Here is an 18836-nt window from a genome sequence, read left to right as displayed (position 1 = left end):
CATCATAAAGCACCCCACACTTCAACTGTTGAACTGATTGTAGGATTATACTGTCCAACCTCATTTTCAGAAAATCCTCTGCATAAATACCAGATGAAAAGCTGTTAAGATTTTACCTTAATAGCCAAGCACTTAAGACAGCTTTCCTCCTACGTTTGCGTTACCACATATCTTTTTTCATCTTATTTTCTCAAGTAAAAGGGACTATCCTAACCTTTAATTGCACTTAGTTGAAGAGGCAACAGATGGAGCAGCTTTCATGCATCCCATTGAAGATTATTCTCCCGTACTCCCCAAAGTAGAATCCAAAGCCTATGTTCCTCGTGCATCACTCCAGGTCCATACTAGTTACCTTGTGGTTTATTTGTGGGTTGTTTTTTTTCTTCCTCCCCCAAGCCAATATAATTTCTCTTAATTTGACTGTAAATCTCCTATTGATCCTTTCTATATCTTCTCTGTAATTTACTTTAAAAAACATTGTTACGGTAGCACAATGTGAACCTGATTTTGTTAACCTACAGCAGTGATGCATTTAGCTTTGGAACTGATTCTATAGCTTTAGATTTAGAAAGATCTATTTTTAGCCTTAACTACAATAGAACAAGTGACAGAAACTACATTCTCTTCTTCCCCTGCCTCCCCAACAATTTGTACACAAAATGTTTACTGTGGATGGCAACTTTATCATAATTTAAAATAGAAGGCTCTATTACAGAAAAAAGTATACCTGAAATCATAAAAATCAAACTTAATGTGAATGTGCAGTACCTGCTACAAATCTTCTGGGGAAAGAAAATAATCTTTTTTCTTCATTTTTTAAGAGAAAGTAAGTGAAACGAAGCTGAAGCAAAGGAAGTGGCAACACTCTCCAATTCAAAATAAAGCAACGGAAACCAAACTGATGCATACAATTGTCAAAGGAATGCAGTAAGAGTTTGGAAAGTTTACCTACGTGTTTCTAGACTACTCAAACCTGATGTGTGTCACTACCACTGCCGTCACTTACACCAGCGCAACAGGGAGGCAACGTAACAGCAGAGTTCGTAACATTCTTCTTTCTTAAACGCTTTGTGTTGTTGACAACTTAAGTTTCCATCTGGCAAAGAAGGCAGACTTGATAGTCCTTTGCCAATTTACGATAATTTATAATCCTACAGGACACAATTTCTCTTGGCGCATATCAGGGGCACTTTACCTACGCATAGAACCTTTTCTCAGTGTCCTGTTGAACTCTACTTCATGAAAGCGTAGAAAAAGGACTGACAGCTTAGTGATTGTATCATGCTCCCATGACTGCAGGAGAGCTAATGTAGTTAAACCAAGACTTGTTAATTAACTGCTTTAAGATGGAAATCATGTTGTAATCCCATTCTTAAAGTTTTTCCTTATGAGGTTCATTCATATCTGCCCGTTACTGTCATCTCTATACTGCTGGTATTTTCCTTAACCAACCTAGAGCTCCTGAACAATTTTATGTTTCTTCTAGGACAACACCATGATACTTCAAATAACCTTAAATAAGATGTTGCCATGCCCCCTTCCTCTTAATCTCTTTCATCTACTAAGATACCGTGGATCTTTAGCACACAAGCTTGCATCTGTGCAGCCAGATGCTCATCTCCCCTTCTCTGCACACACACCAGTATTACCAACTCTTATTAGTACGTGACAAAAAAAAAACCACAAGGAAAAGACATCATTGATGGGCTGCGCTCCGGAAGTCCACTCACGTATGATTCTTTATTCCCATTCTTCCTCCCTCTCCCGTCAATTTAAACAGCAGCATCCAACACGGAGCCAAAGAGTTTGATCTCCTTCTATCAACAACAAAGACTTTTTGGTCCTTGCTTTGTGTGAAGGTATCTGCAAACATGCAACAGAGAGGACTTGTGATTGCAATTGTTTTGCCCCTTTCACTCCATCAGCTATGTAAATTTCCCCATTTACTTTCCCTTCTTGATCTCGTTTTCAGTTCTTCTTTCATGCTATCCCACCACATTTTGGTATCATCAAGTGCACCAGGAACCTACCCACCTACATTCTTTGCAGCACCTCCTCTGCGATACCTTTGAACACAGTTGTATATATACCCTTATACCCTTATAAGGGTATAAGTTGTATATACCCTTATTTCAATGTAATTATTTTCTTAATTTTTTTTTCATCACACTTGCCGTTTTTCCTAATTATTTCTTTTTGAGCAGTAATGCTTCAATTGTGAAGTGTTTCTGCACTAACTATGCAAAACATTCCAGCTCCTGGGCAAAGATAGAAGATTTCTCAGCATTCCCAGTGTATTGTACACATCACCAGGCAGAAGAAACTGAAACCTCTTCAATGTATTGCTTCACTAACACTTTCAGGAGGTAATATTTCAATACTATCTTTTCCCAGTATATTAGACACGCTAAGTCCTTTCTACTTCACAATCCGCCAAATCCTTTTCTTTTTTTCCATTAAAAAGGACAGAAAGAAAAGAAACTTAAACCCTTGCACAAGCTATGAACATGTGCATAGAAAACTGGAGGGAAGGGAAATAATTAACAAGTGAAAATTGCTATGAAGGTCCATCTAACTAAACAGCTTATAGGAAAACCTGTAAGGTTTAAGACTGAGCCACATAGATTAAAGGCAAAATGTTAATGCCTATAGAAGTAGAAGACAAAAAGGTCTATGTAACTTGTTATTATTAAAATGCCTTAGGGAAACTTTCTTATGGTAATTTAAACTGAAAAGGTTAAAACCTTAAATGGTATTATGTTCAGTCTGTATGCAGTGCTTCCATACAATGAAAGAAGAACATACAACTTGCTCTTGCAGAAACACTAACTGTTGCTATGTGACCCGTTAACTCCACAGATTTAAGGGAAAAGCCTAAAGAGAAACATGCCACAAAGTACTTAAGCTTCAGGCAATGCTCAACTTTCTAGTAGTCTAGAAAGCACCAGAACACAGCGTTTTCTATGAAACCTAGTGTCAGTTAAAAGTCTAAAGCATCAGTTACACGTTACATGTACATAACGAGGAATCAGAAGCTCCCATCAGAGTCAAGATGCTCTCACAAGAGTGAGTTTATGAAATACCAATTTACTCTCTGCAACTTCACTTTCACTGAGCTGGAAATACAAGCTGAGTTGGCAGATTCTTTTTAACCTCTTGTGCATGCTCTTACAAAAATAGTTTCTCGTCTCACCCATGAATTGGTATGATTTTCAGTCGGTGTCCTGCCTCTATCATTTTTGAGTATAAAACAAATCATGTTACTGAATAATTAAAATGTAGACATATTTTATATTTACTAGAAGTCTCTATAATATACATGACAAATATGTAAGTACTTATAAATTAACAGACTCATACCACACGAAAGTGAAAGTCAGCACAGAAACTGTATTCATAATTACTTGAACTGTTGTAACTAGTAAGCTACATTGAAGACAAGAAGCATTAATTCACTGTAGTTCACATCTTCACAGTACATCACCACACCGGAGACAGTATTAAGGTTCAGCACAATACATTTTTTTGTACTGTTCCTTACTTCTTTCATACAGACTGTCTTGTTCACCATTTTTCTTCATTAGATCTCAAAAGATCTTTTGATCTTGCAGATATCAGCTTACATGTAGCTGCTTCCTATAAAGAGTTGTAAAAGGCTTTGTGCTGTGAAGCCGGGCTGCTATTTTTAATATTTTAGGTCTCTCGCTACACTATCACCAAGTGTAAGCCTCCACAGTATGAAGATCAATCTACTAGTGAACTAAAGACTGTAAAACTGTCCAGTCTTTCTGATGAAATCCATAGGAGTAAACTTTTTTAAATTAAAAAGTACCTCAGCCACTTGATATTGAAGGTACATATTTTTGACACAAACTTTCTTCACCAGAAATGAGATACTAGAATCAAATTGTAATTATTCCATTATGACTGAGTACATAGTACTGTCAGTGATAAAAAGAGGCATGTGCTCCCTATGTTTTCGCATGACTGTGTTTGACAGTCTTAAGTTTTTCAAAAAGCAGAGACTTAAATCCTTTCGTGAATGTAGCCTTAAATCACACAGAATTGAGAGCTTGTCACTCCAACACCCAACTTCTGTGGAATCTCAACCTGACGCTAGAAACAGTCAGAAGACTACAGGGGAGAGACCAGCGAGAACCTCCCTTGCTAGAGCACTGCTTGCACTTCTCCTTTGGCATGCTGTAGGTGCTGAGATCTTGAACAACCCATCGGTGCACCGGGAAATCTCTACAAAAAGGTACCTAACAACTTGCTTTTAACTGAAATGAGCTTGCTTTTAACTGCAAATGGTTATGGCTCCTACTAAAAGCAGAACTCAATCTTGTACCAGATCAAGCTCCTCTGGGCTAGCATCCAACTAGCTTCAGGATTCTAGTCAAGCATAAGTGAAAGATGTAGGAATGGACAAAATTCCGGGGCGGCACAGAAGTAGAATGTTGCATATTTACACATCTAAAATGTTGCTACGAAAAATTCTCTTTAGATACAGAAAACTTTATTTAGCGAAGGGATTTTTTAATGTCACATTCTTAGGTGTGACCTCTGAGGAAAGACTAACAAGTTGGAATTATTTATTTTAAAGATGAGATGAAAGAGCATAAAGCAGTATTTGAATACGTAAAAGGCTGTCCCAAAAAGAGAGAATCTATTCTCCATGTCTCTGGAGAACACCATGAGTAGTAACAAGCTTAGATTATAGCAAGGAAAAAACCTCAGGTTAGACTATGGAAATTTTTTTCTGGTAAGAATTCTGAAGCGTAAGAACAGATGAAGCAAGCATCTCTCAGAAATGCTTGGTTTCTTCTGCCTGGGGAAGGCGATGGTGGACTTGATTTTCTGAGGTCCCTTCCAACCTTCTCTCTTGAGATCGAAATCAGTTACTTGCACATTTGAACTTTACATGTGGTAAATGAATAAACACACTGGAAGTTTAACAACTTTCTTCTTTAAAGGGTCTTGTAAATTAATTCATTATGCATTCGATCATTCTTCACATGAAACCAGATACAGTTAGTCCTTGGCTTTGTTTCTACCACTTACAGCTCTATGAAATTAGAGAGTCTGACAAGATCTACATTCACACCCTCCTTGTAACCATCGCAAAGCTACAGCTACCAAGATTGTACTGGAGCTGCAGAAGCAGAGGGAAAGGCTGTGTAGCAGCCCTTTCCAGAAGAAAGAGAAGATTAGAGAAAAAGATGTAGATCACTTCCAGTCTTTGAGACTTGGGTGGGAAAAGTCAAGGCATTTCTTGTCTATAAAAAGATTAATACTGAATTACTAATGTCTTGTAGAATAAATTGATAGAAAGCCCAGCAGCTTTCGAGTTTCCAGTAGCCCAAGCTCAGGCATCTGTAACTGTCTCCAATGTGCTGCCTCTCAGTGTATCTTTTATTTCAATCCCTCCTAAGCTCGTGGTAAAAACAGACTTTTACTAAATCCATTTCATTTAAAAAAAAAAAAAAAAAAGGAAGAGAAAAGTAGCCCGAATATCACATGCTACCACCCCACTCCCTCCAGAGCAAAATTAATACTGCTTATTTTCACAGGAGTCAGAGAACTTTGGGTGCTGCAAACAGCAGCAGAAGCGTGTACTGTGGTTAATTCACTAGCAAGGAAAACACAAAGTTTGTAGCGTAAAGTATCAAAGACTAACCTCATGAAAACCAGGATACTCCAATTAATCTGGCCTCTAATTAATCTCTGGCCTCAGCCATTAAAGTGGATTTAAAACTTTGTTAGCTAGAGACAATGCAAAAATAAACAGTTAAAAGACGGGGGGGGGGGGGGGGGGGGGGAGAAAGAAACGAAAAGAACTAAAGAGGAGCTGGCCTTCAACTTCACAGATTTACTCCAAAAACCACTTAAGTTTTTGCAATTAAGAACAAGCTACTCCAAAACAGTGAAGAGCTCACTAATTAATTGTTCAATAAAGCCTACACAATCCATGATAATTTTAATTATATTACTGGCTTCAAAGATCATACAAGGAGTTCTAAAAAGAACAGCTTCTTCACGCTTCATCTGTTATCACATACAACTCAATTTCTAAACCTGTTCCTTCACCTATGCTAAATAAATGGCACGAACAATGGCATTTCAGTACTGCAGATTTCAAGTCCCCGGACAACAGCCACACAACATTTGCTGAACAAACCTGTGTTTTTCTACATTGTCAGACAAACAATCTAGAACTTGAAATAAAACTTGTTTCCCCTTATCATTTAGATAAGGGTAAAAGCTCTCTCAATCACTTGCAATTTGCAACTCTGATGATAGACCACTCTTGAGGGAAACAGGTTAGGAAAAAAAAAAATATTAGTAGCATGGAAACCCAATATAGGTGAAGGAGCAGGGGGGGAATGCTTGTTAGCATTGGTTGACAATCCTAGGTTTTTTCCTCCAAATTCTGCTGTTTATGAGATTTCCATCATATTGCCAAACACGAAACACCAGAGGCTCGATCCTTTGGAGTTCTCCTCCAAACAGGTAAAAGTAACTTTACATAGATAACAGCTATTGGCACAAGATTTGTTGTACTTTAATGCTGTCCAAATGAATTACTCATACAAGAAGGCTTTCAATTTTAATCAACATAAACCCTTGCTTCAAACTTACAGTCAGCATAAAACCTTACATGACCTCTCACACTTTTTACAATCAAGTCTACAGATATTTGCATATTCTAGAGAACTACAAAACTGCTTTGCTTTTTGTATCACTTAACATTATTGGACATATTCATTACAGTGCAAATCTGTTGGGCACACAGACACATAGGAACTATACCACAGATACTTAGTACAGCTTCACAGACCACTAGGGTGTGGAGAAGCTGCAACATCCAACAATTCTTTATTGCCATTATTTTAAAATTTTGGTGTGGATGCCTCTTGTCACCTGTTCAGCTTAGTTAACTCTGGGGTTTCCCTTTTCAAATACGAATAGCAGAGATGAGGAGTTAGAAATAGAAGAAAAGCTGTGATTGTCTGGGAATCTGCAAAAGGAACCATGACACTGAATTAGCACCAGCGTGCATAGAAAAAGAAACAAATCTGGTGTCCTTTCTGGAAAAAGGATACTTAAGTTCTGGGGCATAGTCTCCACTATAGTCATTTTTGGTAAAGAAGATGTAACATCAGCTTGAGAAAACTTCTATGAAGTTCTTATACCAAATTTGTTCAGCAGCTTTTTTTGTTTGTTTGTTTTCTTTTAAATTGTTCTTTTCTTGGGTCCCTACTGATCAGGGACAGCTACTTGCATAGGAATGCAATTTCAGCAATGCAAATAAGTGGAAATCTGAATTCATAGCTTCATTTTTCCCCCAATAAAAATCTCTCTGATCAGACCATTTTACATTAAAGTAATTGTATTAGAAATACACAAGTAAAAAGCACTTGAACATCATTGACCCAAATTCAGTATGTGAGAAATAAGTATGTGAAAAGTCTCACAAGATTTGAAGTTTCTTGAAAAGACATGCAAAAGACAGCAAGAAACTTCATCTGCGAGTGATAGCAAAGCAGCTCCATCTGCACCAACCTGCTGGGAGATGTGAAAATCCACCATTTTTTTTTTATTATTAATTTCAGCAATTTATTACTTTCAGTAAATCACCCAAGCAAAACTCAAATTTTGCTTTAAGTTTGTACTAGACCAATGCACACTAAAGGTGAGCTTAGGGCAAGCTTGAAAACATGTTATTTAACAGACATGTTCTATCTCTAAATTCTCTGAAACTGACTCAGGAGCTCTGGTCACGGATGTCTTTCAAACTCAGAGCAATGGCTGCAAAAGAATTCAACTCTACAGGGTAAACCAGGTCTACACTTACAGTAACATCCACTTTCTGGGCTGTGAATTAACCAAGCTCTGCCTTCCACCACTAATCCTAACTGTAGCACAACACGTGGGAATTATGTGCCTTCCCCTACTGTCTGAAGGTGTTTGATGTCATCTCCTTTGTCTGAAAAACATAAACCAGGATCATAAGGGTAAATGTCTTTTTACAGCCTAGTTTGCACAAATTTTAGTATTAGCCATCGTTTATATCAGAGTTTCTCTATGTCCTCATGGCCTTGGATAACCAATAGCTGCCTCTATTCCTACCAATCGCTGGAAGTATAAACTTGATACAGCAAAACCAAAACCAACCTCCATTCACAACCCTAGACATACCATTGCAAAATTTGGGTTATTCTGATTTTGACTTTTCTATTTAAATAGGGAAGAAGAGCGTAATAGACCTTTTCAATTAAATTCTTTCAGTTTAACACATCATTTCCTCTTACTTTTGGAGTCTGTAACACCCTTTGCCATTTCTTTTATACTTTCTGCTTCACTTTCACCCAAAATTTGCATGTGAGGCTTCAGCATGCTCCCTTACATTTGAGACTGCTTTCTGCTCCAGTACTGCACGCATGAGCGGAAAAGTGCCTCAGAAGCGGTGCTGTAAGCAGCCGTCCTTTCTCTCAGCTGTCAGTGCAGCAACAAATGCTTGTTAAATACATTTGTATAGATCAGCCCTTCCAGCTCTTCAAATCTGCAAGATCTGCCCCTGAAAGAATTTTTAGGGCACATTAAGATTATAAATACATGAGAATTTTTAAGAGAAGACATTCAAATAGGAGGAGAAAAGTCTTAACTCTCCAGGTCATCACTTGCACATGTATCACTATGACCATTAGGGTTGCTGAAAACCTATTTTAAAAACATTCTTCAGAAGAAGATTCACTATTTTAACTAATGAACTTTGTATTGTTTATAAACTGGCACGTCACAAGGCATTAGAAAGTTTTTCTTTCTCACTATTTTTAGGACAATTAGCACAAAAATAGAATGGTGTAATCTTGTTTAGCACTTATGAAGAGAAGTCTTTCCATTTTAGGCCATGAATGCATAGCTGGGTCTGGAGCAGCCGTGCAAAGCAGAGCAAAAATTTGACAGTGTCTTTAAAGAAAGATCTTTCCTCTCTTCTACTGAAAAAAGAAAGTTAAAATAAGGTAAAAATCAATGGAGCATTGAGACGAGAGCTTTATGCTGTTTCAGTGCCTTTACACAATGAGAAAGGCAATCAGCTGACTGTTAAGTCTTCCTAGAACTCATTTCACATTACAACAACTCTCACTTAACAGAAAGCATATACAAACACACCAGACCAGAATACTGAAGTGCTCAGTGGTAAATCTTAGAAACCATGAAAAATACAAACTTATATTTTTGTTAAACATTTCTTGCATGCTTTATATATTATCAAAAGTTGAATTAACAAATGATCGAGGTATTTGATGGTGGGAAGGGGGCTGCCAAGTTCCTCTTGTTTGTGGACAGTGATTGTATCATACAGGCAGCAGAACAAGCTCGCGGTACTGCTGTCAACAGCCATCCCCTGGTCCCCTGCCACAGTGCTGAAAACTTATATTCCCAGTACAGCACCTTGTCTCTAACACCTCGTCTCCCTTAAATCTGAAATATGAGAATGAAGACTATCTACCACAGCTGCTTTTGAGAGCAGGAGATCAGGGTAAGTGGGCAGCAAGGGAATACATGAAGGGCCAAAAAAAAAAAATCATCTCCTTGACTGAAGCTGTTATACTACAACAGAAGTATTTTTAGCATAATAATAAGAGTTCACAATCACTGCTGCAAAATTTGAGAAGGGAAAGACTAGTACCAGATGTTGTGTCATATTTTATTTTTCCAGTACAAAACCAAGAACCCTGTATATTGACCTAAATACTCAAACAGCCCCATGTTCATAAAAAGCAGTCTTGCCTAAAAAGCCAAGTCTGACTCACAAGTATCTTTTCTATATTGCATTTTTGTCTAAAGACATTTACCTAACTCTTGTTCTTTGGAGTAAGGCGGTCATATTTAGAACAGAGGAAGGATTCCAGCTCTTGGGAGAGAACTTGCCTGTACTGAATTAGTAAGATTTCCTCGTAATAGACTTTTAAACATAAACGAGCTCTTACTCACCAGATTAATCCACTTCCATGATTTTAAAAGACTGCCTAACACTAGATGGCCAGTCTGCTATTCCATTTATAGACACTTAATTTCACTCAGTTTTCAGTCATTAGAAACTGAGAGGGCTTAATGCTTCCGAAATTAGGACCTAATAGCTGCTAGAATTTGCATCTTCACTTAGCAACAAACAAAAAAATCCAAAATTAGTCTTGGTTTAGTCTATTTGTTTTAAGACACTAACTGAAAACAATGTAGATATGCATCCTGTTTATTCAGTGGGCAAGGACGTAACAGCCATCAGAACTGGAAGGCTCTTTTACACCACCATGACAATATGAGCAAGCACTACAGTTCAACCTCAGTACTTGTTTACCCAGTCTTAGTAGCCAGGAAAAAAAAAAAAAAAAAAAGAAAAAAGAGACAGGAATTTTTTTTATACTGCAAACATCATCCAATAAACCCTTAAGTATCACAAAAAGTTACATCACTACACAATGCTACAGAACTTCAGTTTAACTAATATTCTAGGAAAGTTTTATACTGGCAATGCAATCAATTGAAGCTGTGTTGCTAGAGACAAGCCTTATCCCTTCTGAATTTTCCTTCATTGTGACCCAAAGGAATAAAGACCGATAGACACGTGCTCGTGAAGGCTGTGCTCAAGACAGCACATTGTTCTCAGTCATCTATGGATATACACTCTTACATACACATTAGTATCCTTACAGAAACAAAATTCTCAGTGACATACTGAAGAGACTTTGGTTTGTTAGTGAACACTAAGTAAAAAAATACATAAGTATTTTCATTCAGCTTAGATAGCTGACAAACCTTCTAAGGGGCAGGGTGAGCCTTCTTGATAAATTTCTGAACCACTCAACACTTCGGAGTACTTACAAAATAAGTAGCAATAAAGATTTGACATAATCTGTGCATATTGTGAGAAGTAACATAAGGAGTTAATTGACATTTTCCTACCACATATTTTTAGACAAACATAAAACCGATGTGCTGGATCAGACCCAGAGATCCATTAGTCCAGTTTCCTCTTAGACAGAGCACGCTATTGGAAGCTTTTGCGAGGGTTCTATAAGGTCTGTTTCAGGTCTATGAAGGACAACTGTCCTACCGTTATGGCACATGAAGGCCAATAACTAGGTATCTTCCAATCTGAAGTCAATTACAGTCTTTCCAAAACACCCGTTACAACTGAGGGTATTAATATACAAATGTAAATAAATTCACTATTAATAATAAATTTTGTTTAAAAAGTAAATATTTATTTATGTCAGCTATAAGGACAAACTGAGATTTTTCCATGGTAGGTCTGCAAGCTCTGACAGAGATAACAAGCCATGAAACAAACATGTTTTAAACCGTCTGCATCGTAGACTCTTTGGAAGGAAGACCTAAACAGAAGCCAGCATTTTTTTTTTTTTATTTGGGTTTTATTTTTGGTAGGGTTTTTTTTAATTTGTTTTTACCTTTTAAACGCTTCAGCAGGGTTCCTCTCACATTCCCCGGGTTGCAAGAGACTTTGAATAGCAGGATCTCTTAGTTTGTCCTCATATCCCTGGATCAGTCCACTGCGGCAGATTTGTGTAACTAAACCTCTAATAAACCCTCCAACACACAGCGTGTCAGAGTCTTGGGCCCTGCAGAAATGGAAGGCTAGAGCCTGACGATGTAAGCCTCTTTGTAGGTTTGCAGGTGAGCTTGGCCACAGTAACTCTGTACAGAGGGCCGTCTTCCCACTACCGGGCCCTCCTACCAACAATACACCCCAGGCAGCTCCTTTCCCAGAGACAACACCGGTATTATTCCCAGAATTCGCTACAAGAGATGGTTTGTTGGCAGCACTGCTGCTGCAGTTAGCTTTCTCCTGGAGGCAGTGCTGAAGCTTGTGGAAAACCCACTCCCTACAGTAAAAGTGCTTCCCCTGCAGCAAGCTGGTTTGAGCCATTTTATAAAGCTTCTTCTCTTGGATTTGTCATAAGCGGTAGTACACCTTCAACATCTCAGAGTAGGGAGATACGGATTCATCTTGCACAGAAAAATCTTCTGCACAGAACTTGACAGAGGTGATGGTAAGCAGTTAACCTTTCCCGTAAAACTTAACAGCCTCTTCTCAGGAAGGGTGTCACTCCATTTGTATGTTTTATTATGATTAGCTTAACACAATCACAGTTCAGCTGACATCATGAAGCGGTGTCTGATACCAACGCTCAACGATACTTCTCATATGGCTCAAAAGTTCATACAGCTCCATGGCTGCATCTGTAGTTTAGGCAGTTGTGTGTGTTCCCAGTATACAGGAGAGACAATACATCTGGAAAAACTGAGGGAAAGCCAACTTTTCAGTGTATACTAAATGCCTTTCAACTCTAGGCATTAATCTCTCTGGATATACATCCAGAAAAAGCTGTCCATAACAAAATGTTCCTTCTGGGAATTTTATAGAGAAAGTGATTTTTCGTCAGAGTACTATATACATACCACAAATGTGGATAAGTACCACTTGCTAAGAAATGATCAGTTTGGACAGCGAGCTTTGCAGACTTCATACATCTGGGCGAGTGTCTGAGAAGTGCTTCAGATTATGGTTTCTTATGCAATATAGACGACAGGAAAAAAAAAACACGTTCACAGCTTCTTATTTCAATACATTCGTGAGTATCTTCTTCAGGAACTTGGATTGTTACTGAACCTGTTCTCAGGTATCTTAATCGCAAGATGTCAGAAGAGACAACATCTTCCCCTACAGCTCTGAAATAAAGAAGACAGCACTTTTAACCCTACATGCAAGTCATAATTCAGTCAACTGCAAATGCAGACAACAAAGAGTAGAGTCCAGGGCTCTTATTCTGTATTTTTGCTTGTACTATTAAATCTAATTAATCTAAAAAGCTGTTTTAAAGAAATTTGTTGTTACAAGGTATGATTAGCCACGTTAAAAAAAAAAGTGATAAAAACCAATAAACAGATATGACAGTGGCCTCAAAACCACAGGAGCAGCAAGTCTCGCATTTTCTCCTGAAGAAAACTGAATATACCCTTTCATCTTAGAAACATTCTTCCTAACAAGGCTTCATCACCGAATTCTCTCTTCACCCGGTTTTTCTACTGCCGGCTACGGGTTTTTTTTGAAGTTTATTTTACACGGGAGAGCTGCCGGCGGCTCTTCGCACACTTCTTTGTTCACCACTCGCCGGCAGCAGGGCGCCCGGCAGGCTCCAGGGTCACGGTTTAACACCCCCACCGCCGACACCCCACGCCGCCTCGCTGCCCTTGTCACCGCTCCATTCCCCCCGGCCGAGCTCCGTCCCCACCGTGACACCCCCCGCACCGAAACGAAACCCCTTTATCCCGGGCTGGGCTTTAACCCCACGCTCCGCTTTCTTCCAGCCCGGGCACAGACACACACACACGGCTCGAAAGTCACTTCGGCAGCGCCCTGGCAGCCCTCGGAAAAACCCCCACGCCAAGCGAGCAGCTGGGAAGCTGCCCCCCCCTCCGCCCGCCCTTCATCTGCTTCTCATACCCCCGGCGCGGAGCACACACGCCCTGTCCCCCGCCCCCCTCCCCCAGCGCACACACACCCGGCTCCTCACAAAGATCCCGGGCTCCGCACCCCCACCCCGCCGAGGCGGCCGGCCCCCGCCGCGGCACCCCGCTGCCAGCCCGGCGGCGGACAACACCCTCCCCACCCCGCCGAACCGCAAGCCCGCGCACCGGTGTCAGTCCCCTGCCCACCTCAGGCGGCAGGTACAGCCCGCCCCGCCCGCCGCGCAACGGCCGCCCCGCCGCCAACCGCCCCAACCGCCGCCCCGTCAGAGACGACCCGCCGCCGCCGCCGCCGCCTCCCCCCCCGCGGCCGGGCGAGGGGCCTCCCCACCGCTGCTCGCTCACCTCCGCCGTCGCCTCAGCGGCGGCGGCTGCTGCTCCTCCAGACTCTCCCCGCGGCGGCGCGCCCCTCCTCTTCCTCCCGGCCCCTGGGCTCCCGCCCCCGGCCACCGCCGTGCCCGGGCCGCGGCCACCCCGGTCCGCGGCTGCCTCAGCCCGTTTGGTACTCTCCTCCGCGCCTCCTTGACCCTCCTCCGCCCGGCCCCGCCCCACCGGCGGAGGCCCCGCCCCAGCCCGCCCTCTCCGGCGCCGGCCCCGCCCCCTTCCTCTCCAGCGCGTGCGGCGGCGGGGGCGGGGGCAGATGCCGCCCAACATCTGGGGCGAAGTAGTCCTAGGCGGAGGGAGACGGGCGGCGCTCCCCGCCACCGCGCGCCGGCCGCTTCACCGCCCCTCCCGCCGCCCCGGGCTTTGTCCCGGCCGCCGCGGGCCGCCCGCCTCTCCTCCGCGCCCGCGGCGGCGGGGCCCTCCCGGCGCGGCCCTGCAGGGGGCGGCAGCGCGGCTTCCTCCGCCGGGGGCCGCGGGCACGGCCGCAGCGACCGCCCCGGGGGGCGGCGGGTGCCGTGCCGCGGGAAGCCGGCGGGGCGGGCGGGGGCGGCCGAGCGCGGTGCCTGCGGCCCGGCCCCAGCCCCGGCCCGGCGTTACCCGCCGGCCCGGCGCCGCTCGGGAGCAGCAAAACTTGAAAAAATAAAGGTTCTGGTTGGAGAAAAACCAGCCGTTAAATGAGCCCCGGGACGCCTCACTTCTGGTCTCAACTCCGGTGTTGCCCGCTAACGCAAGACCTTATTTCCTTCTTTTTTAACCCAGCGCAGGCCTGATAGCTTGTTTTCCCTCATGCCTTTTCTCATTTTGCCCTGAACTGGCCCATTTCAGAGCGAATTTCGTTATACCGAGGGAGGAAGCGCAGCCTCGCGAAATACGTGCAGCAATTTTGAACCTTCCCCCCCCCCCCCCGCCTTGCTTCTGGTGCTGCACACGAGCGAAAATCATTTTTCCAAGGCTGCGGAGAGCACCGGGGCTTGGCCACAGCCAGAAGGACATGGAGCAGCCTGCACCCTTGTCTTACACCACGTTAATACAGTGCTTTACAACTTGCGGATCCCTATAAACCATTGGAAACGGAAGAAAATAGGGTAGAACTTGCTCCTGGACACCTTTAGGAGGGCCCTGTGAAGCCCCCTCCACCCAGGACAAGAAAGGGAGAGCTCTGCTTTATTTTGGCTGCGTGATAACAAGCAAGGGAAGGATTTTCATTAAAATTTCCTCCCTTTGGAGCTGACTGCATTATTTATGATAAAGCACTTTTCCATTAACTGTTGGATCAAGGTCTTTATGATTACTAAATAGTGCCCTCGTTTTAGCACAGCTCTCTATGGTTTCATATACCAGGTAATTAAAGTATTGTGGAGTACACACTGAATATATCCATATGATACAACAGAGTGATTTAGGGCCCTTCAAGGAGCGTCCCGAGATTCTTTGTAGGAGCAAAATGAAAAATTAAATAAATTCAGTTGGTATACCGAAGAGCTTAGAAAAACAAGTCTGCCTGCTTCTGAAAACCAGTAGAACAAGTTTGAAGAACCTTTGGAAGCAGTGAAACAAATCTGCAAAGCAATTGGGAGTGGGGGAGAAACAGAAATAAGATTAGTAGTAAGAAAAAGTTGTGTGGTGGTTTTGTTTTGGGTTTTTTTTTAAGCTGGCTTACTTGGTTGGGGTTTTTTAACCATGCACTTTAGGCAAACAGTCTTCTCTAGGCTTTTTTTTTCCCCCAAGCTGCACCACCCTTCCATTTTGAAATGTTGTGGAAACTCAAGACTTCCAAAACTGATGCTAATAGAAGTTCCAAGAGACTTTTAACTGTGAAATCTTTTCTTTTTTCTTCTTTTTTTTTCTTCTCACAGTAAAGGAATAAAGATAGATAATGTTTGGAGTGATGGAATTGCAGGTCTGGTTGGCTGAGTTAGCTAGAGAAAAAACAGAGGTTGACAGAGGGAAAGAAATTGTAAAAAAAACACGATAAATAATTGCAGATTCAACACCTTAAGAGATAGATGTCAGGCACAAACATTAGACTGGTAGATGATCCAGGGGAAAAAAAAAAAGGATGAAATTGGACAATGGTGAGACCCAGGGGAAATGCAGCTTCTGTTTTTCTGACGACCAAGACACAAATGAAAACCCAATTTACATGAAAAGGTGCTGTCAGATTTCGCAACACCTGAGATGAATATACCGCAGCAGGAGGAATAATAGCATGGTTTGCTGAAATCAGAGATATTTAAATGTAATGACGATGGAGTTCTAGATAATAATTGTAAAAATACTAACCTTTCCATGCTAATACGTAACTCCTACAAGCCAAACAGATGACAATAATTTGATTTTAGCATGGGACAGAGGACACAAAATAACTACCCCCACAAAACTAACTTGCGGGTACTGCATCTGAGCAAAGCTTCCCTGCAGGATATCGCTTCTACGGCTAACGTCAATATTAAGTACTTGTCAGAATGACAAGGGGAAGGAGGAGAGGGGAAGGGAGCGGGGAATAGAAGTAGGGGAAAAAAGCGGCAGGCCTACAATATAATGATACCCTTATCACTGGTAGGATTTTTAGTCTTTCGTTCAAAAGAAGGCAAAATATTGCAAGATCCGAAGTATGACCTGCACACTTCTTTCCAAAAAGATGTATGTACGACCTAAAGGTTAAGGTTGGTAGTGGCCTTGCATTGACCCCCCTGAATTACTATTAAGAAGCAAAAGCATATAGACACTTTCGATGCTAAATCCTTTTTTTTTTTTTTAATCCTAAAAAAAGTTCAAAGGGTTAAAAAAAAAAAAAAAGAGATTGTCATGAAGCAAGAGGCAGAGCCGCTTAGGCTGGGATCTTTCATCTGTACACAGAAAACTAAGACCCTGAAGTCAACCTTCAAAAGCGAGGAAGGCATTTTGTTATCAGGTATATTTGCATAGTACCTCCTATATATAACGTGACAGCTTAGATGACATCATCCTAGTGAATTATTATAGCTAAGGGTCAGATATTACTGATACAATTGTGCAATGTTGTAGTTAATGAGACAGTATCAGGATAAGAACCAAACATTATTTTGTGGTTTTGTATAACTTAGTTTGACATAGATAGCAAACCAACCATGATGTAATTGGATGCAACCTTGCAGGCTACAAGACTGACAGATAAGACCTAAAAGAGACACAAAGAAGATAAAACGGATCAAAATTTCCTATCTGAAAAAAAACCTCTCTCTTCTTTTAGCTTCAGCGATCTGAAGCTGTCGTAACCTTCCTGCTTAACCCGAGCCACGTTGCAGCACCTGGTTTTAAAATATGATGGGAGGTTTGTGTCATGCATGGTTTTAGGTACAGTTTTATACTTACTTAAATGCTAGTTAAGGCTAGGAAAATGAGAAGAAACTTTTTGTAAAAAGATTGCACAAAAAGTTGTAATATTATGAAGTCTGTGCTGACACTGAAAAACCTGAGGGTGTGGGTTAAACAAAAATCTGTTACGCTTTCTAAATGATTTGCCGCATCTTTTTTAGAATATTAGAAAAGACTATTACGTTTTTCAATTATTTTAACGGTTTCAATATGATATTATTTGGATATGAAAGTAGTCAATCCTGATGGGCAAGAGGACGTAATTGATTACAATGAGAAAGGCAGCATGAGGCTGATACTTAAAGTGATCAAAATCTGAGCCATCATACGCATATACAAACTTTTGTTTGCTTTGTGTGTCGTTTGGAGTGCTATTACCAGTTCGTCTCTTTTCTCTTTCGTGCATGACTCAGACCCGCTGCGGGTCCCGCAGTCTGGGCGCACGCACGTTCCAGCCAGTTCGGAGCCGGTCCTGCACGCGAAGGGAGCAGAGCTGCAAATCCTTGCAAGCTTTTAATGTCTTTGGTAAAGCTTTTGGTAGGCAGTGATTGACATCCAAAAATAAATGTTTTGCAAGGGTGGGCCTGAGGCGCGATTATCTACTTAAACGTAGTAGTCATTTTAACTACTTTTCTAACTTTAAGTTACTGGTTTTCATGCATAATTATTTATTAATGCAGATACTTTCATTCGCTGACAGGTAAAATTAGTGAAGTTGATGGTAAATAAAGATAGTGTAGACTTAGTATAACATAAGAACATTAACATAAAAATTTTATAATTTCCCAAGCAAATAGTGGAAGTCTTATCACATGAAATATTTAGGCAAAGGCATTTCTCTGATACTGATGTTTCAGGTCTCAGTCCCAAAATCTGTCTAGGGTGAGATGCACTTTCATCTCAGGTCTCGGTATCATCTAAGATGCCTCCACAAAATCATCTGGAAGTCCTGTACATGGGCGGCCTGGCATCCAGTGCCATTTTTGTGGGTCCCTTTGGGCAGGGCTGCCGCTCCACTGGTTGCTTCTCAGCCTGGGGAGATGCCTGGGGTTGCTCTGTCCCACGCACAGAGCTCTGCGTCTCTCCTTATTGAACTTCACAGGGTTGCTGCCGGTCCGGTTTTGAAATTCAACAAGCTCCCTCTGGACTGAAGCTTGCTGTTTGCCGTGCCAGCGACTTCTCCCGTGTAGCGCAATGCCCTCCACAAGTTGCGCTCTGTGTCATCATCCAGGCTAGCAATGAATATGCTGGAAAACATCAGCCCCCGGTATTGATCTTGGAGCCCCCCACTAGTCACCGGCTGCCACGTGGATGTTGCGCCACGAGTTGCTGTTCTCTGAACCAAGCCGTGCAGCCAGTTTCCAACCCACCTGATCACCCATTCCTCCAGGCCATAATTCCTCAGCTCCTACATGAGAACGCTACAGGGGATGTCAAAAGCCTCGCTAGGGTCTGGTTAGATCACATTCACCGTTTGCTGATCATCCGCAGAGTCAGTCACAGTCAGTTCTGCTGGCAAAGCACAGTTTGCCCGACGGCTT

At 41.9% G+C, this 18836-nt stretch overlaps 1 protein-coding gene across 1 annotated transcript in view; it reads right to left on the bottom strand.

The window, feature by feature from the left end:
• Nucleotides 1-13090, bottom strand: part of ANKRD50 (ankyrin repeat domain containing 50) — a 36890-nt gene extending 23800 nt beyond the window's left edge. Inside the window, exon 1 of the mRNA XM_075150630.1 lies at nucleotides 11475-13090. Coding sequence (XP_075006731.1) covers nucleotides 11475-11953 — 479 coding nt within the window. The 5' untranslated portion in view covers nucleotides 11954-13090. The remainder of the gene's footprint in view (nucleotides 1-11474) is intronic.
• Between the last annotated feature and the right edge of the window lie 5746 nt (nucleotides 13091-18836).

This window comes from Calonectris borealis, chromosome 4 (assembly GCF_964195595.1).
Source record: "Calonectris borealis chromosome 4, bCalBor7.hap1.2, whole genome shotgun sequence".
NCBI lineage: Eukaryota > Metazoa > Chordata > Aves > Procellariiformes > Procellariidae > Calonectris > Calonectris borealis.
The sequence above is the reverse complement of the archived record's forward strand: the minus strand, read 5'-3'. Positions and strand labels throughout refer to the sequence as shown.